This window comes from Notolepis coatsorum (assembly GCF_963971535.1).
Source record: "Notolepis coatsorum genome assembly, chromosome: 13".
NCBI classification, from domain to species: domain Eukaryota; kingdom Metazoa; phylum Chordata; class Actinopteri; order Aulopiformes; family Paralepididae; genus Notolepis; species Notolepis coatsorum.
In genome coordinates, this window is record NC_140177.1 from 24761254 (window position 1) to 24787281 (window position 26028).

Consider the following 26028-nt stretch of genomic DNA (forward strand, 5'->3'; position numbering starts at 1 on the left):
CTTTGCATGGCTAAACAATAGGCCAGGCATTTTTTTAATCTTGTCTGAAGCCATTCTGTTAACAGTTGATGTATCCAGCTCTGTTCCAAAAACCAAATCCAATGAGTTCTGATGTGTTGTTTAGTCTATCTGTTCAGTACGGTCTCAAGATGCACAATTAAAAGAATAGTAGACCAGAGTTATAACAATAACCGGTGTTTTAATTAAAAGCGCGCTAGATAAACAGTAATAATACATACGTACGTAAAGTACAAATTATGCTTTGAAGTATCCCTTTTAGATTAGGTCAGTAACCTCTCCTTGCGGGAGGGTTAGGTCGATATCAAGGCCTAGGTCGATTGGATCAACACATTGGGGTTCGTTCAGACGTCTCTGAGGTTATCATCGGTAACTCTATATTAGTTTATCAGGGAATGCAAATACCTTATTAGGTGAATTGGCCCTTTAAACTTGTTTTCTTTACAGGAAGTGATTCGGCTATTACCGAGATGTCATCTAGAAGGTTCTATTATGACGTCACCACAAACAGTCTAGAAGATTCTATGTTCTAGAAGGTTCTATTATAACATCATACAATGGTAGCATTTACCCTCTAATTCCGAGATGTCATCTAGAAGGTTCTATTATGACGTCACCACAAACAGTCTAGAAGGTTCTATGTTCTAGAAGGTTCTATTATAACATCATACAATGGTAGCATTTACCCTCTAATTCTTATAGGAGAATATCTGTATCCATATATCAAGTTAAATCAAATCAAATACAAAATACAATATCAAAATAACACAAGATGAACGGGATCGACTCCCTTGGAAGTCCTTGTAGTCTCGTTCAGTTCAATCCTACCGGACTAGTGGTGTAGCAATAGTTGAGCACTAGTTGAGCATCATGGGTATTCACATCAGGCTGGCATTAGTCTGGAGGTATATCAAATGTTCCGGGGTTGGCTCGCCATCGGGTATCTATCCAGCTGAGCACGCTTGGTGATGGGTGGTCTGGACTGCTCCGGGATGCTGGTGGAGACTTGCGGCTTCCAGTCGGTTGGTTAGTCCGGTCCGTCTGGGTGATGTTGCTGGTTCGGAGGTCGAGGAGAAAGAGAGTTGGCTGTTGAAGAGCTGGCTGTTTTTATAGGAAACCAAGATGTTCCGGAACGTTCTATATGACATCATAGGATGACATCACAAAGGTTCCAGAACCTTCTATCATGACATCATACGCTGGTTCTAGCCTGTTTTACGTTCTAGAAAGTTCTTACCTACTAGCGTTAACTAATTATGTTCCTATGATAGTTATGAATCTGAACCCTGGGTTACATAGGTATATACAGATATATATATTATATATATAGAATTTACAACTTGCTTTTGATGTTGTACAAAACACACTTGTGCAACTGAAACGTGCTCTTAATTTTGAAAAAACTAAACGTATGTGTTCTCAAAATCAAGAACAAAGTCACTAAACCCATCAACTATTGTCACTCTTCAGGAGATTGAGATTGTTCCTTCATATAAGTACTTAGGTATTCTTCTTGATGAGTCTCTCTCGTTTAGCATCTTGTGAAGAAACTGAAGCTGAAATTGGCATTTTAGAGCTTGTTTCTAATTTGAGGCTGAAAGAAGACTCGTTATTGCCACTTTTATACCTGTGCTTGATTACGGTGATGTTCTGTACATGCTTGATTGATTGATTGATTGATTGAAAAGTTTATTAACAGATTGCAGAATGGGTACAGTACAGTACAGCTCAATACATACAATTGTTAAGGGGATGCAGACCAGAGAAAGACTTTCGTCTTGTTTACATCAGGGTCCCCCATTTTCAATTCATCATAACATATATGACATACATGACATACAGATAGACAGTACTGCTACATCTATACATTTATGACATATCAGATTTGCAAATACAGTACTGTTTGTGATACAAAAGTGTCCAGAAAAAGAGTGTATATACATTTGGCGTAGGAACTGTACATTGGAGGAGGTTGGGTGGGTGGGGTGGGGTTGGGTGGGGTGGGTGGGTGAGGGCTGTACATTGGAGGTGGGGGGGGGGGGTTGGGTAGGGGACACACACACATTTTACACTGGACATTGGAATACTGACAAAGCCTTACTTGGTCATTTACTGTACAACTAGGTTAGGACATTTGTAGGGGCCAGTTTCGAATTGCAGTCTCACGTAGGTGTTTTTTGAGAGTGTTTTTGAAAGTGGGTAGTGATTCACATTCCTTTACAGCTTTAGGTAGGGCGTTCCACATTGATGTGGCATAATTGCGAAACGTGTTTAGTCCCTTGTTTGAGCCGAATCTGGGTTTTACATGATTTGTGGAGCTCCCTCTGGTGTTGTGATCGTGGTATTCACTGACCTTTGGGAAGTATTTTGACATGTACATGGGTACCTTGGTCGCGTAGTGTATCTTGTAGACCAGGCCCATTGCAAGTTGCTGTACTCTGTCGTCTACTCTAAGCCATCCTAGGTTGTCAAAGTGGGCAGGGGTGAGGTGGGTTCTAGGAGTCAGGTCAAGCAGTAGTCTGACTAGCTTGTTTTGAGATGTTTGTAATTTGTTTTTTAGTGCCTTTGAGGTGCTTTGGTACCATGAGGTGCAAGCATAGTCGTAGTACCCTTGAATGAGTGCTCCTGCTAGAGTCTTCAGGGTATTCTTGTTTACCAGAGAGGAGATCCGGTACAAGAATCGCGTTCGTTGGTTGACTTTTTTTATTACATTGGATGCCATTTTGTCACAGGAAAGATTAGCCTCTAGGATGGAACCCAGGTAGGTAATTTCATCTTTCCTTGTGATAATATTGTCACCCACTGACACCGAGAAGCCGTTGGTCTTGCTGAGTTGCTGAGTTGCTGAGCACGCTTCGTCTCAGTGTCTGAGAATGAATGTGTGAGTGAATGTGTGAATGAATGGGTAAAATGTGAGTAACAAATTGTAAAGCGCTTTGGATAAAAGCGCTATATAAAAAAGCAGCCATTTACCATTTACCCGCAGACTTGTGTATTGGTAGCTAGTAGCTACATGTTGATTTACAAGGCAATTCACGGTCTCCTCCCCTCTTACTTGTGTACTTATGGTTATTTTTTACATTCTCAAAGTTTGCTCCTATTGTCTGTCCCCAATGTTCGTACTGAAATGGGAAAGAGAGCATTTAGTTATTCTGCTCCCTCGGCTTGGAACATGTTACAGAATGACCTGAAACTCTCTGGCTATGTATCACTGGATGCTTTTAAGTGCCTCATGAAGGGACTAGAGGTTGAATCAATGGTCTGCCATTGTTTTGATTTGCCCTAATAGTCTATTGTTGCTGCCTGCCCTGCTATGTTGCCTCTGGCTCTGATATTGGTTGGTTAGTGTATTTGTGTAATTTGTTGTTGTTTTTTGTATTTATGTGCAACTTTTATATTCCTTTGGTGCAGCTTGTCTTGGCCAGGTCTCACTTGCAAAAATAGAATTTTAATCTCAATGTGACGATCCTGGTTAAATAAAGGTTAAATAAAAATATATATACATATATGGTATTTACAGCATTATTGTCCATGCTATCATACACACATATATATATATATATATATGTGGTAAATACAAATGTAGATTCTGCAGTTCTTTACAGTTCTTCGTCATCGTATCCCGCTGTATTTACTGAAGCCTTATGCCCTGCAGTATCACTGCCACAGTAGCTGGCATCGGTGCTGCAGGCATCCCTCAGGCCGGCTTGGTAACCATGGTGATCATATTGACATCTGTGTGACTGCCCACTGAAGACGTCACGTTGATCATCACTGTGGACTGGTTCCTGTAAGTGTGTGTGTGTGTGTATGTGTGTCTGTCTGTCTGTGTGTGTGGTTATGCAATGATGATACTCGTTTACTTTTACTCATACTCATAAAGTCAGACCAAAAATATAATATATTGCCTAACATATAATATAACTGATAGGGCATACAGACCCTCATCTGCACCTTTGTTTACAGTGTTTATTTTTCTCGTATTTTTATATCCAGATCTAATCTTATTGCCTATATTTATGTCTTTCTACTATTACCCTGCCCATACCTGTACCTCCCCTCCCCCATGTTGCTATGATGCCTTAAGTTCCCCAAGGGGATCGATGAAGGAATATCTTATCTTGTGTTAAGTTCGTCTAACTGCGTGTGGTTGTAATTGGCTTGTTGACATCACAAGTGTCTAACTTATGTGCCTTTGTTTGCCAATAGGGATCGTCTGCGGACCACCACCAAGGTGTTAGGTGACTCTGTCAGTGTGGGCATAATGGAGTGCCTCTCCAGACACGAGCTGCAGGCCTCCAGAGCAGCAGAATGACTATCAGCCCAGAATGAGGATAATTACGCCTTATAGCACTGTTTGTAAAACATCAAAACTTTTTCTTTGTGTTTCTTTAGAATGCTATCAAGGGAATTTAGCTCCATAGTATCGAGTGGCCAGTAAACATTGTGACATTATCATTAGAATCTTCAGTTCTCTAAATTCAAATGAGAGTGTACACCTGGAAGGGTTAATGTTATGTTACAATTGTGACATAGCATATACGTGTACAAATAAACTCACTCTCTGACCTTTTTAGTTAAGTATCTTTTGTGGAATTCTATTACAATTTAGTTTGATGTTCAAATGTTCAGATATCATATTAAACACGGTGTAGCCTACAACATTTGGTGTAGCCTAATAATGTGAATAATGTGCCTTTTCTGCAAGTCTTTTAATGCAAAAATAAATCTTTGAATACATTCAGTCTGTAAGCATTTTTTCTACATTTATTAGGAATTTATAATAGTTAACAAAAAAACACAAAATGTACACATTTACATCTTTCAAAGAATATCACTTCCTTCACTGTCATATATTATAATTTATACTTATTTACATATATTACAATGCCACGTGTAAGACTCTAAAAACATCACTTGTTTGTTACCAATGAGTATAAAAGAGGAGCTGGCAAAAATTTAAATACTGATGGCAGTTGCATTGTATTTTCCTAGCAAATTGTTACTAATAAATTAGTCTGGCGCAGCCAGACCTCTCTCCACACCGTGTTAGCACCATGTGTCAGCGCCGGAGAGAGGGGTCTGGCTGAACCTGTTATCATTCCGCCATAGGGGGGGGGGGGGGGGATTCTTGTTTGAATTTCTTTAAACCAATCACAATCCTCCTGGGCGGCGCTAGGCCCAGGACGCAGCGACGGCCGCCCAATAGTGTCTCAGCTAGCGGAAGGAATTCCGACTGAAATAGTTATAACTCATACCCAGTCTCATGGCGCCGATGCACTAACAAATGTACAAACCCAGACTGATGATATTTACATAATGTTTGTCCCTAAGTCTAACACTCGGACACTGGAGCGACGGAGCCCTCAGTGGCAGCCGCAGCTTCCCGCCACCATGTCGTCGTACTGCTTCAGGACCACGTTCTCATCGTCGTCGAAGTAGAGCAGGTTGATGGAGAAGAGCTTGTCGGGCACGCAGCACGGCGTGTCGATGCCCTTGGTGAGCCGCAGGGCGTTGATGATGGACTGCACGGTGGCGTGGTTGGTGGGCCGCATGTTCTGGCCCAGGGGGAAGGGGCAGGAGCCCTTGCAGTGGTAGGCGTTGTAGCCGCGCGGCGACACGATCCAGCCCGACCAGCCGATCTCCTCGAAGTCCACGTAGAGCGGCGAGCGCTGGCAGGCCATCGGCACGCCGTCGTCCTCGGTGTAGTCGAGGGAGCGTGTGCTGCGGGTCGCCGACCCCGGCATGGGGAGCTGAGGCAGGCTGGGAGGGTGCTGGGAATCATCTGGGTCTGGTGGAGGAGAGGAAGATGTGTTTTAGGAAACGGAAGCACTCGCACATCTTGAGTATAGGGCCAGATACAGCAGCAATACAGTTCTTAATAACTAGGGATGCACGATATATTCACAACCGTATCAAGCATCGACTCATATCTGTGATTGACATCATGAGCAGAACTGAGAAGATGTGAACAGCCGGTGATTATTTTCTCTGTCAAGCTATGCAGGTTTTTGTGAGCTTTATTTTTACGACGTGGGATTTATTTGGGTACTCTTTTATCGTGTTATCGGTGTCCACCAAACTATCCATATCAGTGCATCCCTAGTGATAATAATAACACAGTACCACAGTGAGCGCTTCCTACCTGTGTTCTCAGGAGTAGCTGCACGGCGCCCGTCGTCGGTGAAGACGACCAGCATGGGCTGCTTGCTCTGGTGGTGGTTGCGTCCTGAGGCGAAGCGCACTGCTTTCACGTCGAACTGGGTCCCTCCCAACGTCTTCACTACCACCTGGAGCCCTAGGTTGCTGCCCTCGTCAGACGTCCAGGAACGCACCTTTATGGACAAAATGTGTGTTAGTCAATTGCCGACTCTTAACCACTAAAACTGGCACAGACTCTATTATTATAACAGATATGGGTACTACAGACCCTCATCAGCACCTTGTGTATACGCCACGGTTTACTTTTATTCATAGTATATACTCAAGATTTGGAATAAAAAAGTTATTGGCTATATTTATTGTAACGTATATTATGATTGATAGGGCATACAGACCCCCATTTTCTCATACTTTCAGATTCAGATTACATTTTATTGCCTATTATTTATGTCTTTCTTCTATTACCCTGCCCATACCTGTACCCCCCCCCCCCCTCCCTCATGCTGCTATGACACCCAATTTTCCCAGGGGGATCAATAAAATAATATATTATCTTAGTCAGAATTCATTCACTTATCATATTCAGTAAGTAGACTGACAGTGCAACACTGGATACTTACAGCTTTTGAAATGGTGAACACCTCCCAGCCGGTGCCATGGATGGGAATCAGTCGAGAAGACAGCAACTTTTTGCCTTGTGTGGCGCTATCAAGCAGCTGATAGACACTGACCTGGAGGGAATAGTTGAATAAACATCATTAGCACGTGTTCATCTCTGAGAGCAGAGTAGTGGGCCGTTACAATTTGATCATTGCACACATTGTGTTAAATAAATAGTATAATGAATTTACCTGGCAGAAATGATGCCTGTTGAATGAAATAGAGGCTTGTTGAGGTCGCAACTTGAAGAGGTGGAGTTCTGCCGTGAGAACTTTCTCACTTCTGGCCACCGTTGATAAATTGAACCTGAACTCGACCTGTTCACTGCGCACTGGAAAGAAGAAAGTCGACACGTTAGATGACAACACACTATAGATAATGTGTCCAATGTGCATTGCGTAAAAGTAGACTACTGATAATGTGTCCAATGTGCATTGCGTAAAAGTAGACGACTGATAATGTGTCCAATGTGCATTTCGTAAAAGTAGTCTACTGATAATGTGTCCAATGTGCATTTCGTAAAAGTAGTCTACTGATAATGTGTCCAATGTGCATTGCGTAAAAGTAGACTATAATGTGTCAAATGTGCATTGCGTAAAAGTAGACTATAATGTGTCCAATGTGCATTGCGTAAAAGTAGACCACTTTAGCTGAGCGATTATTGCACAAACGGATCTTACATTTGTCGAAGAAACTGCGAACAGTGTTGCCCTCCAAGAGGTAGGGGTCTTTGGTGACGCCGTTGACATCAGCCACCGTGTTGTACAGGTCGAGCATGTACTGGGGCGGCTGCTGCTTATGGCTTCGAGTCAGAGGGGGGTCCTCCATTCCGAACACCTCCAAAAGTTTCTTTATGGCCGCCGAGCGGACCCCCGAAGACTCGTTCTCTGTGGTAAAGTGGTTCTTCTCCAAGTGATTGCGAGCAGGCCTCCCATCGATGGTGCACACTAGTAGTGTGGCAATACTCATCACAAAAAGTAACATCTCCAAATCAGTGCGTAATGCGCTCGTATGCTCCTGGTGCGTCTCGGTGTCTGTCGACAACGTTCGAGTTGGAATGACTGCAGTCTTCTGGATGCTCCACTTTTTATATCAAATGCCCCCCACCACTGTTCACAAGTGTCTCCAGCCCCTTGGTAAACAGCAATAAAGATGCTATTTGGTCGCAAATGTAAATCAACAATCAGCGAATGTAAAGGGAGGCTAATGGCGATGTTAACAAGGTGTGAACCCGACGGTGGATTTCATTCAGGGGACACTCTTTCAACGTCTGGCAATAAAAGGTTCAAATACAATTTATCTTCTTGAAGTCGCTCCCTATATTAATAGTCGAATGGCGATACCGTTATGGAATCCGTCATTGTTTTATCGATGGTTTATATCGAAAGAAAATGGTGCAGTGGAAAAGAATGAACTGTGAAAAGAATGAACTGTGAACTGATCTGTTAAGGAAGTGTACTCACAACGGGAGGTCAACTGCTTCTAAATGAATCCATTAATTCTGAATAATGGAAACAGTGTCTTAAGGGAATAGCAATTACTACAATAAATAGAAGGGTGGTGTTGGCCACACGTAGCACTATTTAAATCCAGTAACACCTGCATAAACACAGTCGATGTTTATTTGGATTTTTTTGTGTGTTGTATACAAATGTATACACCGATTTACCTCTCATGTGTATTTGCGTTACATAATATTATATTTCAACGTACAGACTCTTGCAACACAAATCTATTTTAACTTTTTCTTTCTTTCTTTCTTTCTTTCTTTCTTTCTTTCTTTCTTTCTTTCTTTCTTTCTTTCTTTCTTTCTTTCTTTTTCTTTTTTTAGGCTATTATTCGTCCCGCGGCATCAAAGCCAGGACAGTTATATTGCCGGTTATTGGACACTGGCGTTCTGTGCCATTTGGTGCCTTTGATCCTTGACGCGCGATTACGCACGGCCAAACGATACCATTTGGACAACTGGACTGCCCTCAACACAGCCGTCATCTGTGAGGCTTGAAACAACTTTGAAACGTTGAAACATCAAACGTTTTACTGGATGACACCTTGCAAGCAAGTAATAAATTCTCTTCAAAGACTATCATAGAAGAACACAAACTGTTGTTTCACACATTGACATCAAAATAAAGAAGAAAGCACACACACACACACACACACGTGTGTGTTTTTAGGGGGACATGTGCGAAATCGATATTATATCAATGTCGTTTCCACTCTTGAAATGGTAATTCTATCAGACTTTCATCCACCCATCCATCTAACTGTTCTTTCCATTTTATTGCTGCATTGAGAAAACGTGTCTATCAATTACTAGCATTTATTCTATTCAAATGGACGTGCTTTCACATTTTAAATTGAACGTTGTATATTGATACACATTACTACTTTATACATTATTCCTTTATGCTGTGTGGAGCAAACGGAGAGCAATAATTCCATTGTACTTGCATATGGCAAATAAAACTAAAACTATCTAACCACTTCATCTACTGAAGTACATTTTTTATTAATTTTTGCCCCTCCCCCTCCTAGGGAATGCCTTCCCAAATCATATCTTGGAAGGTTGAGGCTGGCTTTGCAGCTGTGAGTTTTATTTTGATTGATTGAATATATATATATATATATATATATATATATATATATATATATATATATATATATATATATATATATATATATATATTGATTATTCATAAAAGATACATATAAAACTGCCCAGCAGGAATACATACATTTAAAAAATCATTGAGGTTAAAAACACAATAGAGCCAAAAGGCTTATTTTCATTGTGGACCTCTGGGGGTATAGGGGTGGGGTATGGTGGGCAGTTGGCTGGCAGAAACAGTATAGCTACTTTGAAGCCCAAATACAGAATTACAAAACAAACCACACAATTTCACTACATTAAACAAGTCAAAGCCAAATACACAATTTTCTTCTGATGTACTCAGAATATTAATCTAAAACACTCCATTTATTGTTTGAGATAGATTTTATTTACAAAATAATATTTATACATATATTACATATAATACAAGAACACTTTAAGTAAGTAAAGTGTTACATAGCATACAGCATAATGTTTGGAGGCAGCTGGTGTTACAAACAGTGCAGGCTAAACCGTTTGAACATCCATTAGTTCAACGTCTATGAGTATACAAAACATTAGCAACACCCGCTCTTTCCATGACAAAAGTAAAGGTTTCTGACTGTAAGAGAACTTGGAATGCTGGTTATTCTGTCATTCCTTATAATTTAAATGGACCCCAATGTTTTGTTTTCCTCCTCGTCGTGGCACATCTCACCAACATCAAACATATTACTACTGTTGTCTTGGGGACCCACCAGAAGAAGGCCTACGATCCACTTCAATGACCCGTACTATAAGAAACCAGGATGCAAAGGCTTCTTTAATGTTTAGTTCTCGTGAAAAACGCTGACTAGGTGAATACGATGATCCCTTAGAAATCCACTAGAGATCATGACAGGAGCATGTAGATAAGGAGACCAAGTTAAACAATGCTGTTTGAGCCTTGAGACATGGACTGTGGAAAAGGGGGTGTAACTAAAACACTAGGAATATGTCATATTTTGTACATATTTTGTTTAGTTCTGACACAGGAGGTGATTGTTCTAACACAGGAGGTGATAGTGTGTACCGTGTTTAGTTCTAACACAGGAGGTGATAGTGTAGTGTTTAGTTCTAACACAGGAGGTGATAGTGTGTAGTGTTTAGTTCTAACACAGGAGGTGATAGTGTGTAGTGTTTAGTTCTAACACAGGAGGTGATAGTGTGTAGTGTTTAGTTCTAACACAGGAGGTGATAGTTTGTACAGTGTTTAGTTCTAACACAGGAGGTGATAGTGTAGTGTTTAGTTCTAACACAGGAGGTGATAGTGTGTAGTGTTTAGTTCTAACACAGGAGGTGATAGTGTAGTGTTTAGTTCTAACACAGGAGGTGATAGTGTGTAGTGTTTAGTTCTAAAACAGGAGGTGATGGAGTGTACAGCGTTTAGCTCTGATACAGGAGGTGATGGTGTGTAGTGTTTAGTTCTAACACAGGAGGTGATAGTGTGTAGTGTTTAGTTCTAACACAGGAGGTGATAGTGTGTAGTGTTTAGTTCTAACACAGGAGGTGATAGTGTGTACAGTGTTTAGTTCTAACACAGGAGGTGATAGTGTAGTGTTTAGTTCTAACACAGGAGGTGATAGTGTGTAGTGTTTAGTTCTAAAACAGGAGGTGATGGAGTGTAGTGTTTAGTTCTAACACAGGAGGTGATGGTGTGTAGTGTTTAGTTCTAACACAGGAGATGATAGTGTATAGTGTTTAGTTCTAAAACAGGTGATAGTGTGTAGTGTTTAGTTCTAACGCAGGAGGTGATGGAGTGTACAGCGTTTCGCTCTGACACAGGAGGTGATGGTGTGTAGTGTTTAGTTCTAACACAGGAGGTGATAGTGTGTAGTGTTTAGTTCTAACACAGGAGGTGATAGTGTGTAGTGTTTAGTTCTAACACAGGAGGTGATAGTGTGTAGTGTTTAGTTCTAACGCAGGAGGTGATGGAGTGTACAGCGTTTAGTTCTAAAACAGGAGGTGATGGAGTGTACAGTGTTTAGTTCTGACACGTGCAGGAGGTGATAGTGTGTACAGTGTTTAGTTCTGACACGTGCAGGAGGTGATGGAGTGTACAGTGTTTAGTTCTGACACGTGCAGGAGGTGATAGTGTGTACAGTGTTTAGTTCTGACACGTGCAGGAGGTGATGGAGTGTACAGTGTTTAGTTCTGACACGTGCAGGAGGTGATGGAGTGTACAGTGCGAATCTGTCCGTGCTGGTTGTAGAAGGTGTGGCTCTCATGGTCCTGAGGGACACACAAGCTGGACGGTCTCTCAGCCCACAGGAGGCAAACCTCTGGATCAGAAGGATTCCTAAAGGCCGGCGAGAAAGATAGAAACACTTTAAGAACTGAACTGCAGCAAAATAAGCAAAATTCCTCTCCATGACTGACGATATTTTACAAAGTGTAACGCACTAGCAGTAGCTTTGCAACATGGTAAATTACCACAGATGGTTAACAGAACCAATTCCCAGCGAAACATGGCTACATTCAGGCACGGGCTAGACGTGACAAGCGTTCTTTTCATATTATTATAATTTGGAATGCCTGCAGTTTATTTATTATCAGATCAACAATGGTATTATTACTTATTTATTTTAGAACTAAACACTGTACACACTGTCACCTCCTGTGTTAGAACTAAACACTACACACTATCACCTCCTGTGAATCTACATATATATATTTACATTGACCACATATATACAGTATATCCATATACTGTATAATAATGCTGTATACCATATATATATATATATTCTTATGTATATATATCTATCCACATCTGTCTGTACATACCTGCATATAATCCTTTTTACATATCTGTAGATACTATATCTATATCTGTACATATCCTATACTCTTACTAGTTACACTGCTGGCCAGTATGACTTGCTACCATAGAGTCTTTATATCACTGTACATCTTGGTATTACAACTCTGTACATACATCTGATTAGCACTATTGCTCAGTAGTACTAATCTATATATTTTATACCCTGTTTAATCACCTGTACATTGTATATTGCTATTGCACTTTATTTTCTTACATTTGCAGTCATTTGCCAAACTTCTTTTCGTTGTACTGTACTTGTGCTGTATAATGACAATACATTTTAATCTAATCTAATCACATCAGATAATCACAAAATAAATCTTCTAGCACGAATGGGACTTTCGGCGTATAGGAATTAAAGCAGCAGTGCTAACATGGCGGGTGCTGAAGGTGTCAGAGCTAACATGTAGTTGTTATGGGGCCAGGAGGGGCCTGGAGGAGAGGGCCCGGGGCCAGCTGTGTTCATGCTTACCTGAGAAGGCACTGGTTTCCTGTGCTGCAGCCTCCTAAACATCTGCCCACGTCTATTTCCTGTGGAAAATTAGCAACACAGAGAGAAGGCAATCAGCTCGCGGCTGGCCGCAAATATTGGCTGAGTTGAGGGAGGCGGGGGCGGGCATGTGTTATTTAGCATGCCAACGCTTTGATTCAACACCTGCAGCCAGGGACCATTTGTGTGTTTGCTCCCCTCCTCGCACCTTTTGTGAGGGAGGGAGGGAGGGAGGGAGGGTGGGGGGGGGGGGGGGACAGACGGCTGGAATTCAAACAATCCCCAAGATTCAATTAGACGAGTACTTTCATTCTCTTCATCTGCACATTAAAGGGGGACAACACCCAAATTAAGAATACCAATATGTTGTTTCCATGTCCGGAGACAGTTCAATCAATCTTTGATCATGAGCTATACTCTCTCCTAAAGCCAGAGACCAGAGGATCAATACTCAAACTTGTGATGTCATTAATTGACAATGAATGGGAGACTGATTTTGAAGACCTACATTTACATTTAGTCATTTAGCTGACGCTTTTATCCAAAGCGACTTACAAGTTCTGTACGACAAGTCAGCAGGAAGGGTACAACTCTTTCAGCTGAGTAACAATGATCAAACAGTGCTGAAACTTGGGTGCTGCAGTATTGAGTGCATAGACATAAACAACCCTATTTTTATACCCAAATTAGCTTTATTATATAGTAATATTCTCAGTACGGGTACAGAAAGTGTAACAGTATACTCAGGACATTTCCATGGGTGCTCTCAGTGTCATCTATACCATCTCTCCCAATTGTCTATGGAGCGGCTTCAGACTTTATACTTGATGACATCACAAGTTTGAGTTTTAGCACTCTAGTTTTTGGATTTGGGAGAGTTCATCGTGTTGACTAACATTTTTGGACTGTCTAATACCATAGGAATAACCACCAAAGCCTGCACGGACAACAACGTATGACGTATATCATGCCAGTTAGGGTACCTTGTGTATACTGCACCTTGTGTATACTGCACCTTGTGTATACTGTTTACTTTTACTCTTACTCATAGTATACATTCAGATTCAAATTCTTTATTGGCTATATTTATTGTAACATATAATATAACCGATAGGGCATACGGACCCTCATCTGCATCTTTGTTTACACTGTTTATTTATCTCATGTTTTTATATTCAGAGTTAATTATATTGTTTACACTGTTTATTCTTTCTCATATTTTTATATTCAGATCAAATTGTATTGCCTATATTTATGTATTTCTACTAATACCCTGACCACACATCAAATAACATAAAATCTGATAAAATATCAAATTGTTCCTCTATCACTATGACACTGAGAAGTTTTTAAATGCACAAGAAAAGTTGAGTACGAGTGTTTAAAGCGTGCATCTTTGCAAACTTAACAGTGTCACAGTGAAAAAGTAACAACTCGATATCTTAGCAGATTTTGTGTCACTGTGTAATCAAGACTTCTAGAGGACCAGTAATGGTTTGCTGAGTGGTACACTCAAAGACACCAACACTGTCAAAACAGTGGGTCTATGCACAGACACTACAAGGCAATGTAACTTTCAAATTAGATGCATTTTCTGACTATAATCCACTGAAGCACTGGGGAGATATCGCCCCCAAACTATGGTTCTGTGTATTGACGGCAGTGCTGTATGTGTCATATCCTAGGGCTCTTTAGCAGCAGGATGAGCGGTGCCAACCACCAGGGAGCAGATTGTGCTGATTAAGTAGTGACTTCCAGACCCCCAGACGTGTCTTCTGATGAATAGAGGCACTTAATTACGGCGTCTCACACCTCGCCCGGCCGGAGTCATCATTCCACTTCCACTCTCCTCGATTATAATTACAAGGCGTGATGCCGAAATCGCTGATGAATTACAGGTAAAAGCTGTGCAGCGATGATAACACTGTGCTAATAAAAAAGTTTGAGATGCGCTTTGTTTGATGAGAAGTTGAACATACACACGTACGTATATAGGGTTAGCTCCACGGACACGAGAAGTGAGCCTGGAGCCTTATCATGTCTATTCTAGTTATCTTATTTTTATTACTACTATTACTATTGTTTTATTGCACAATCGTAGCGGGCATGGCCAACCGCATTTCACTGTATGCCCTGGTATGTATGTGATGAATAAACTCTTGAATCTTGAATCTAGAATCTAGAGGAACCTTGCTGTTTTGTTGTTGTTCTTTTTCAGGAGGAGGCTTCATTCAAGGACTATAGGCTTGTGAAACAGGCCTGTGCTGAGCTTTAATCGTACCTTCAGCCTCTCCTCTCGGACTCCGCCGCCATGGTCCAGGACCTCGTAGTAGTACTGTATGTATGGAACCCTGTAGCAGCTCTCCTTCAGCTCGCAGGACACCACCGTCTGGATCACGTCCACCTTGTTGGGGGTCTCCACGAGGGCCGACTCGAACTGAGTGGGAACACAGGAGAATCCCTCTGTTGAAGGACATAATGAGATTAGATATTGCTTTATTGATGACATTTGGGCATCATAGCAGCATGGGGGGTACAGGTATGGGCAGGGTAATGGTAGAAAGACATAAATAGGCAATACAATTTGATCTGAATATAAAAATATGAGAACAATAAACAGAGTAAACAAATGTGTACAGATGAGGGTCTGTATGGCCTATCGGTTATATTATATGTTACAATAAATATAGGCAATAAAGAATAATAGTTCTTCATCAATCAACAAAATGTGTGTGTGTGTGTGTGTGTGTGTGTGTGTGTGTGTGTGTGTGTGTGTGTGTGTGTGTGTGTGTGTGTGTGTGTGTGTGTGTGTGTGTGTGTGTGTGTGTGTGTGTGTGTGTGTGTGTGTGTGTGTGTAACATCACAGTTTAGACATTAGCCTACATTTATAATCAGGCTCTTTATTATTATTATCATTATTTTCCTCAATAAATACCCTAGTTCTGGGCCTATTCAGTTCACAATTGGCCCTTATGTGGCAGTACATCTAGCCTTTGTAGTTTCTTAGGATAAACGTCTTACTGCTAATCTGATGATAATTACGCTGGACAAGAAGGTAAACACACCTGGGGAGCCCTTGGAGTTGGAACACGCGCCGACGTCGATGACGGCTTCGTACGGCGTCTCAAAGAAGTAGGTCTTCAGCGCGGGAACGCGCATGCATTGGGTCATCTTCATTGCGCAGTTGCATTCCTCGATGACCTCCACCTCGCGCGGCCCCTCCAACAGAAGCACGCGCTCCACGCGCTTCCCGGTAGGCTCGCAGACTTGGTTCGTTCGGCACGAGGGTAGGTGCCCCAATGTCTTCGCGCTCCCTGTAGTCGCAGGCCCACGCACCCTCGCCTTATGTGGGGAAATTGTATTGTTAATGTTTGGACATGCCATAACATGTTTCTTTGGGCTACGTAGCCTATGTGTAATTACGTTGGATACACACTAGCGATGCAATTATCTTCCAATTCAATTATTTCAGGACGTTTCTTCATAAATAATAAATAGGAAATCATTTTTACAAAATGTGTCTTAGCCCAAGAAATCGTTGAGAATAAAACTATAAAAGGTACATTAGCAGATAATTTCTCCCATTTATATTTTGAATACATTCATTGGGAAATAAATGTACCTTGACCTTAATTCTGATGTAAAATGTCCGTTTAAATTCTGACCTTGATCCATACCTTGTGTGTAGCTATAACTTCTAGATTATAGTAGTAGTAATTATGTGTGTCTGTGTGTGTGTATATATTTTTTATTTTGTAACAATAACAACATAATAAAATTCAACCACATTTTTGGCATTTCTGCTAAACTATGAGACTGATGATAACTGATATTGATCTCAAAAGTGCATTGATCTTGCTAGGACTAGGTGATCGAGGCATTTTAAGCCTTGACTGAAAATATTACAGTGCCCCCTTGTGGTGGTTTGGCACACTGCACCCGAGCCCCATCATTATTCACCTTTTTGTTTCTGAGAAATTCCAGCATTGAGGAATGTTTCGAGTACTCCTGCTGTCGAACTCCGTCCTGCGACGTCCTGGGTGCTGCCCCACAGTGAGACCTGCACATCCCCACGTCCACACTGACGGCGCTGCCGGAGATGTCTGAGTATGACACAAATATTTTAGATGAAGCAGGGAGGTAGATATTGCATACGCCTTCAAATATCATTAACTTTTCATAAACTTTCAACTATTAACCATTAACTATTAGCTGCAATGTGTAAGATTTTCAATCAGTCATTCTTGTTAGAATTTTGCTCCAAAAAACGCATTTTAACTACACTACAGGTTAACCTTTCAAGGTAGTGTGGTTGTGAAAGGGTTAACCTTTTGTCGTGTGGCAGTGAAAGGGCCTGAAAAACCTTCTGTATTGTCAAGGGTTAACCCTTTGTTAGTGTGGCGGTGAAAGGGCCTGAAAAACCTTCTGTATTGTCAAGGGTTAACCCTTTGGTAGTGTGGCGGTGAAAGGGTTAACATGGACACACTGACTCAGTCTACTGTGGGCCAGTTTCACGAGCAGAGATATTACATTCTACATTTGACCAGAGAGGCTTCTAATCGATCAGAGAGGCTCAAAGGGGATTTAGTTGGAATAAGCACTTGTAGTGATTGAATCTATGTGGCCCTCATTCAACACCATGAGGTCATGAGGACCATGTGTCATGCTCATTCCAAGCTTCTCTGATTGGTTAGTGGGCGGAGCCTCACAGTGAAACCTCAGAATGGAATGTCTCTGGAGTCTGCAGCACTGCTGCCAGACTGCTCATTGAAACCCCCTCACGGTAGACTGTGAGTCACCGTATCCACATTAACATTATGCCTTGGAGCAAAATCCAAACACATTTTTTTTCCCGCATTGTAACTTTAGGTTTATGAAGAAGTCATCAAACGCTATTTTCTTTTATGAAAAACAGAAATAATATGTTTTAAAAAAATGAATGTATGAAGTATTCTCTCAAAGGTGCAAGGGGATACACTGTCAAACAATGCAGCACTATGTCTGACACAGCAATATACAGTATATACAGTAGCAGTTCTTCACCTTGGCCGATGTAAACAACGTGGCTCTGTCGCTTGCAGCATGCTCTCTGTGTGAAGAGGTTTCTGTGGTCCACATGTTTCCCCAACACTGCAGCCGCTAGAAAACAGAAGCACAAACACACATCAACGCAATGGAACTACAATCTCACACTGAGCTGTTCAAAAAGAGTTTAACATTCGCCTTTTTTTACTTGGCCTTTTCAAGTGGGATTTTAACAACGCTATACTTTTTTTTTTTATAATTATATGGCTACATTTTATTCCAAAGATGTGAAAACTTGATTAGACATTAAAATATAGATTCAATCATGTCTAACGGGCAACCCTTATTGGTAAACAGCCCCCTTGCAACACAACACAACACACTGTTGAAATAGAATCTTGGAACCTATTCTACACGTTCAAATGACTGGTTGGTTCTCAGGGAGCCTCCAGTTTGCTCTGAACCAGGAAAAGCTGTTTTTTCCCTTTGATGCTTCCAACACCTGGAATGCCCTCCGACTGACTCTGAAGCTGAAGGTTCTTCAGAGTTTAAAACTATGATCTCCAACCACTGTGTGTCGACTTGTAACTTATTCTTAGCTGATTATTTATTCTTATTTATTGCGTCTATATGTATGAAATTGCTGATGAACTGCTTTGTAAGCTTGTCGTTGCTGTAAATGAGGGTAACCTTAGTGTCTTTCAAGTTGAAATAAACGTTTGAAAAATCAAACACGGCGTAGAGACACACATTACACACACACACATCACACACAGTTTCCAGCTTCACACACACTTCCAATACCCATGTGTACCAATTATAAAGTCTATATTTGAGCTCGATTGAAGCCGGCGCAGATACTCATTAGCCGCAGGCATTGGTCTCCCAGCGCTGAGGAAACACAGCAAAGTAAACAGTACTCACAGGTTAAATGGAGGACACCCGTGAGGAACAGTAGGTGCAGCTGCAGCACAGCCATGGTTGTCCTCGCTGCCAGATCCAGAGTGTCCCTCCTGCCTGCTGATATCCACTGGTATGGTCCCAAACGTCCCCACAGGAGCAAGGTCTCAGAGTGAGTTAAAAAGAAAAACAGTGAGAACTAATCAAATGTCCATGCTGAATGGCTCTTTTGCGGGACGGTAGTCTTCCAGGCAGGGGCCACTTCAAAGGCAAAAGGGTTGAGTCTTGAGACCTGTTGTCTCTCTTGCTCTTGTCGGGACCACTGTGGCTAGGAGTGTGTGTGTGTTGCCTGGACCTAAGCTCACCCTAATGAAGGGCTTAAGTAGCCTTGAGCCATTTAAGCCGTGCTCATTCAAAGGCATTAATCATCTTTTTTCTCAGGGGGGTGGGTGTTTAGCACCTCCGACTTAAAACAAAACCCAGCCTAAACACGTAAACAGGGCCAGCGTGGGGCCAGGACCTCCCCTTCAGAGGACCAACCAGCACCTTTGTGTTTATTCAACATGGCACCAAATGGCCAGGTCTCTGAAGAACTGCCCTTCAAACCCCAAACCTTCCTAAACTTTTACCCCTGTCCTCAGACAGAGAGAACGGATTTAAGACTTAAAACACGACGTATTCAAGACGTGGTCAAATGCCGTTATTCTATTTCTTTCTATCTATTTTTTGGTGTAAAAGTACTGGTTGTGAGCTCCCTCGGGATCCAAAATATATACCCCTTGTTTTGTCTACATGAAAAAAACGTCAATTGCTGTGCCACAGACTAATCTTTTGTTCCCTTTCATTCACATCTATATTCAATTCTAAATTCCAATTTAATTCATATGACAAGTTTAAAATGATATATCAGTATGTGTATTTGTTGGTCTTTTAGTCGTACAACCGTGTGAAGCCTGTGTTATCTTCTGAAGAAGTTAGTTCTCCTTTGTTATGCTGATGTGATCCTCTCATTTTCACCCGGGATCAGAGGATCATCGTTCAGAGAGCCATCAGCAGACAGACACCTTGTCTCCTGAGTTTCACCCCATGTTTTCCCTAATTAGGCTCCTCGGAACCGTCTTAAAATTCATTGTCGGATATATTAATTGATTTGATTATCGAGGCAGAAACCGTCATAAATGCAGGTTCCACAGTGTGTCTGAGAACTATTAATAGGCCTCATGTATGGAGTTTGTTTCCAGAAGGTTTGCTCGGTCTAGAGGGGTTCTCGACATGAGGGTCTGGCCCCCCCTGTGAGGTCGCGAGAGCATTTCAGTTGTTTGGGAGATTATTATCACCATGTTTGTAATTTTCATGATAATAGAGGTCTTGTACAGAATGTAGTCTCCAGTATGGCTGCCTGTAACCACTGGTAACCACTTTCAAAAGAAAAGTAGGTAACGCACCAGAAAAGCATGATATTAATATTACATTTGTTTACAAGATCCAGTATAAATTGTATTATTATGTTATATTTCTCATATATTGACAGTTTTGACACATAGCAACCGCTATTTTGCATATGGCAACCGTTGTTTCTTTCAATTGCCATGCTATATTATGTTTGCCATGCTATCATAGCTATGTTACAGGCAGCCATGCTGGAAGAAATAGAACTGCACAAGCATTCCGTGCAAGGCCTCTATTGAGATAATAATATAATATAATATTATAGTAACAGTGGTTAACTGTTGTTTGTTTTGTGCATGTTTGCTCACGTTGGGGGATTGCAAGTAGGTGTCTCTTTGTTTTCAGCTGTCACAAGTCATTAATGGTTGTGAGCCGACTGAGTCACTGCTTTAGATGAGGACCTCACAAGTCACAAGTCACTGCTTTAGACGAGGACCAAACAAGTCACAAGTCACTGGTTTAGATGAGGACCAAACAAGGCACAGGTCACTGCTTTAGACGAGGACCAGCCAAGTCACAAGTCACTGCTTTAGATGAGGACCAAACAAGTCACAAGTCACTGCTTTAGATGAGGACCAAACAAGTCACAAGTCACTGCTTTAGATGAGGACCTCACAAGTCACTGCTTTAGATTAGGACCAAACAAGTCACAAGTCACTGGTTTAGATGAGGACCAAACAAGTCACAAGTCACTGGTTTAGATGAGGACCAAACAAGTCACAAGTCACTGCTTTAGATGAGGACCAAACAAGTCACAAGTCACTGCTTTAGATGAGGACCTCACAAGTCACTGCTTTAGATGAGGACCAAACAAGTCACAAGTCACTGGTTTAGATGAGGACCAAACAAGTCACAAGTCACTGGTTTAGATGAGGACCAAACAAGTCACAAGTCACTGCTTTAGATGAGGACCTCACAAGTCACAAGTCACTGGTTTAGATGAGGACCAAACAAGTCACAAGTCACTGGTTTAGATGAGGACCAAACAAGTCACAAGTCACTGCTTTAGATGAGGACCAAACAGGTCATAAGTCACTGGTTTAGATGAGGAACAAACAAGTCACAAGTCCTGCTTCAGATGAGGACCAAACAAGTCACAAGTCCTGCTTTAGATGAGGATGAAACAAGTCACAAGTCCTGCTTTAGATGAGGACCAACCAAGTCACAAGTCCTGCTTTAGATGAGGACAAAACAAGTCACAAGTCCTGCTTTAGATGAGGACCAAACAAGTCACAAGTCCTGCTTTAGATGAGGACCAAACAAGTCACAAGTCCTGCTTTAGATGAGGACCAAACAAGTCACAAGTCTTGCTTTAGATGAGGACCAAACAAGTCACAAGTCACTGCTTTAGATGAGGACCAAACAAGTCACAAGTCACTGGTTTAGATGAGGACCAAACAAGTCACAAGTCCTGCTTTAGATGAGGACCAAACAAGTCACTGGCTTAGATGAGGACCAAACAAGTCACAAGTCACTGCTTTAGATGAGGACCTCACAAGTCACAAGTCACTGGTTTAGATGAGGACCAAACAAGTCACAAGTCACTGGTTTAGATGAGGACCAAACAAGTCACAAGTCCTGCTTTAGATGAAGACCAAACAAGTCACAAGTCACTGGTTTAGATGAGGACCAGCCAAGGGGTGAAATTTGATTTGATAGTAATATGAATATACAGGGTGTATGATCAAAATGGTGTGATAGAAAAGCAAAAGGAAAGGGAGAGGGCTAGAGCGTTCAGTAATCATATTTAAAAACTAAGGTGCTCTTTGGACATAATCAGGGGAACAATCAGATGATTTTTTTTTAAAGTCCAAGGCAACTTGGACTTTTATTATATGGTTAGTTCATTATGAACATTATATAATAAAGGCTTTTGTAACTTTAAGAAGAGTTGCTTTGGACTTTTTTCAATTGAGTTTTAAATGGTGTGATAAGAATTTTGAAAAGTCAACATTTTTATTTACATTTACATTTAGCTGACGCTTTTCTCCAAAGTGACTTACAGATTGTGAACAACAAGTCAGCAGGAAGGGTACATCTCTGGCTGCTAAGGGTCAGTGGCATTGTTCGTCAAATAGTAAGCAGCTTAGAGTGTTACACTCTGAGTGCATAGCAGTATAGATTAGCATGATAGTCTATAGTAGTAGGGTACATAATAGTAGAAATACAGTAAGAAGTTATTTATTCATTTATTGAAAAAGAAAATTCAGATATTGTTTGAAGAGGTGTGTTTTAGTCAACGGTGGAAAATTTGGCAGGTTTCAGCTGTCCTGACTAGTGGGGAGTTCATTCCACCATTGTGGAGCGAGGACAGAGAATGGCCTGCTTCTCTCTGATGACCCCCCCCCCAGGAGCTCGCATAGGAGTGGATCTGACGTGGCCAGAAGATGCAGAACGTAGGGGTCTTGAGGGTGTGTAGTTAGAAGACGCAAAGCATAGGGGTCTTGAGGGTGTGTAGTTAGAAGACGCAGAGCGTAGGGGTCTTGAGGGTGTGTAGTTAGAGACCATTGACCAGAGGTAGAGACCATTGACCAGGAGCTCAGATAGGAGTGGGTCTGAGGTGGCCAGAAGATGCAGAGCGGAGGGGTCTTGTGGGTATGTTAGAAGATGCAGAGCATAGGGGTCTTGAGGCTCGAGGGGCGACAGTGGCTCGGGAGGTAGAGCAGTCGCCTGGTAATCCAGAGGTTCCCGGTTTGATTCCCGCTCCTCCCGGGCAGCATGTCGATGTGTCCTTGAGCAAGACACACCTAATTGCTCCCGATGAGCAGGTTGGCACCTTGCATGGTTGCCTCCGTCGTCGGTGTGTGAATGTGTGAGTGAATGTGTGAGTGAATGGGTAAAATGTGAAACAAATTGTAAAGCGCTTTGGATAAAAGCGCTATATAAAAAAAGCAGCCATTTACCATTTACCATTTGAGGGTGTGTAGTTAGAAGATGCAGAGCTAGGGGTCTTGAGGGTGTGTAGTTAGAAGATGCAGAGCATAGGGGTCTTGAGGGTGTGTAGTTAGAAGATGCAGAGCATAGGGGTCTTGAGGGTGTGTACTTAGAAGATGCAGAGCGTAGGGGTCTTGAGGGTGTGTTTTGATTGATTGATTGATTGATTGATTGAAGCATGTACATTGGAGGTGGTTCGGTGGGTGGGGTGGGGGGGGGGGGTAGGGGGGCGGGTGTGTGTGGGGGGGGGGGGGGACACTGTACAACTGTACAAGCAAAACTGTACATTGGAATATTGACAACCATACTTGGTAATTTACTGTACATTGGAGGGGGTTGGGTTACATGGGCCAGTTTCGAATTGCAGTCTCCCGTAGGTGTTCTTTGAGAGTGTTTTTGAAAGTTTGTAGTGATTCACATTCCTTTACAGCTTTGGGTAGGGCGTTCCACATTGATGTGGCATAATTGCAAAACGTGTTTAGTCCCTTGTTTGAGCCGAATCTGGGTTTAACATGATTTGTGGAGCTCCCTCTGGTGTTGTGATCGTGGTATTCACTGACCTTTGGGAAGTATTTTGACATGTACATGGGTACCTTGGTCGTGTAGTGTATCTTGTAGACCAGGCCCATTGCAAGTTGCTGTACTCTGTCGTCTACTCTAAGCCATCCTAGGTTGTCAAAGTGGGCAGGGGTGAGGTGGGTTCTAGGAGTAAGGTCAAGCAGTAGTCTGACCAGTTTATTTTGAGATGTTTGTAATTTTGTTTTTAGCGCCTTTGAGGTGCTTTGGTACCATGAGGTGCAAGCATAGTCATAGTACCCTTGTATGAGTGCTCCTGCCAGAGTCTTCAGGGTGTTCTTGTTTACCAGAGAGGAGATCCGGTACAAGAATCGAGTTCGTTGGTTGACTTTTTTTATCGCACTATAAGCCGCACCTGACTATAAGCCGCAGCAGCTAAATTGAATGATGTGTACATATATAAGCCGCACTGGACTATAAGCCGCAGGTGTTTTAATGTTTAATTACCATATGTAATTAGCATTGGGACACAATACTGTCGGACAAATAACAAGAATTAACTCATTTACAAGTTGTATTAAGTTTAGCAAATAAGGGAACATATAAATAACATTTCAATGCAGTCAAAAAAGCAATATTTAGATTTTAACATTTTCGGGTTTGGTCACGTCGAGTCACATATAAGCCGCACCGTTATATAAGCTGCAGGGTCAAAAAATGGGGGAAAAAGCCGCGGCTTATAGTCCGAAAAGTACGGTACATTGGATGCCATTTTGTCACAGGAAAGATTAGCCTCTAGGATGGAGCCCAGGTAGGTAATTTCATCTTTCCTTGTGACAATATTGTCACCCACTGTAACTGAGAAGCCGTCGGTCTTGCTGAGTTTGTTATTTGAACCGAAGAGAATGGACTCTGTTTTGCCCATGTGTAATGATAGTTTGTTATCAGCGAGCCATATGCAGATTTTGCCTAGTTCCGAGCTGAGGTTTTTTTCAACCTGTAACTTGTTCTTGTCAGAGACCAGCAGGGCTAAGTTGTCTGCGAACAAGAACAAGTTGCAGTCACAAGCTGACGACATGTAATTTGCATAAATTAGGAACAGTAGCGGTCCTAGTATGCTTCCTTGTGGAACACCACAGCTCACTGTGAGGGGGGGGGGGGTAGGGTACCGTTTACCTCCACCATCTGTTCTCTCCCCTCTAGGTAGGATTGCATCCATCTCACTGATAGACTATCAAAACCCATTGCTTTTAGCTTGTCAATCAGAATGGAGTGATTGACAGTGTCAAAGGCTTTTTGTAGGTCCAGCATGACCATGCCGCAGTATTTGCCCGCGTTCACCTCTTGTTTGATGTGGTCATTCAAATAGAGAAGGCATGTGTCAGTGGAGTGGGATGTTCTGAAGCCAGATTGGAATTCGTAGATTCGATTTTTTTCCGCTAGGTACTTTTCAATCTGTAGTTAGAAGACGCAGAGCGTAGGGGTCTTGAGGCGGATTCGTGCGGCAATGGGAAGTCAGTGCAGCTCTCTGAGAACTGGGGTAAGGTGGGCTGACTTTGGTAGATTGTAGATCAGATGGGCCTCTGCGTTTTGCATGGCTTGGTGGCGGTAGCCTGTAAACCAGCTAGCTGTGCATTGCAGTAGTCGAGATGAGAGATGACTGTTGCAGGAGAAGTTGGGTGGCTACTTTTGTCATGAAGGGGCGGATCCTTCTGCTATTGCTATTTGCAGGGACAATGCACATGAATGAATAGTTATGGTCAGTTTTAGTTAGCCCGGCAAATTTTCAACTGCAACATTCTAATGATGATGAAACACTGGTTGCTGAAGTCATTGAAACCTATAAAGTTTTATAGAATTCCAAAATGGAAATTGAGGCAAATTAAATGGTGAAATGTCACTTATTACAACACAGTCTCATCAGAAAATGTAAATAATAAACTATTAGTACTAACAATCAAGTAACCATAGAAAAAAGGTACTTAATGTACGTTATGTTATAGCCATAAGTAATATATTTACATATTGCATAAGTAAGATATTTACGTTTCATATCGGTAAAAGTCCAAAACAGAGCTGGGAGTCAAACCAACAATGATTGTGGTCACAGGCGAGTGCTCTCACCCCTAGACACCCACTCTGATACAAACACAGCTCTCACCCCTAGACTAACACACCCACACTGATAGAAACACAGCTCTCACCCCTAGACTAAGACACCCACCCTGATACAAACACAGCAATACTATGATTATGGTTTGTTTTAACGTTTAATGGTTATGGTTAAGATATAAAGTTAGGGGTAACAGTGTGGTTAAGGTTAGGGTTTGGGTGAGGCTACCAGAAAAGTGTGTCTCAGTAGTCTTGAGGTAGAGGCACTTGCCTCCCATGTGAGCGCCCTGGGTTTGTTCCCCAGCA

The 26028-nt window shown here is 41.9% G+C and overlaps 1 protein-coding gene across 1 annotated transcript; it reads right to left on the bottom strand.

Moving 5' to 3' along the window:
* Positions 1-5384: 5384 nt before the first annotated feature.
* Positions 5385-7809, bottom strand: admp (anti-dorsalizing morphogenic protein; the record flags this gene model as incomplete). The annotated part of the gene is made up of 5 exons (XM_084327602.1): positions 5385-5809; positions 6164-6353; positions 6801-6911; positions 7032-7171; positions 7521-7809. 5 exons carry the CDS (start codon positions 7807-7809, stop codon positions 5385-5387), a joined length of 1155 nt encoding a protein of 384 aa, XP_084183728.1.
* Positions 7810-26028: the final 18219 nt, after the last annotated feature.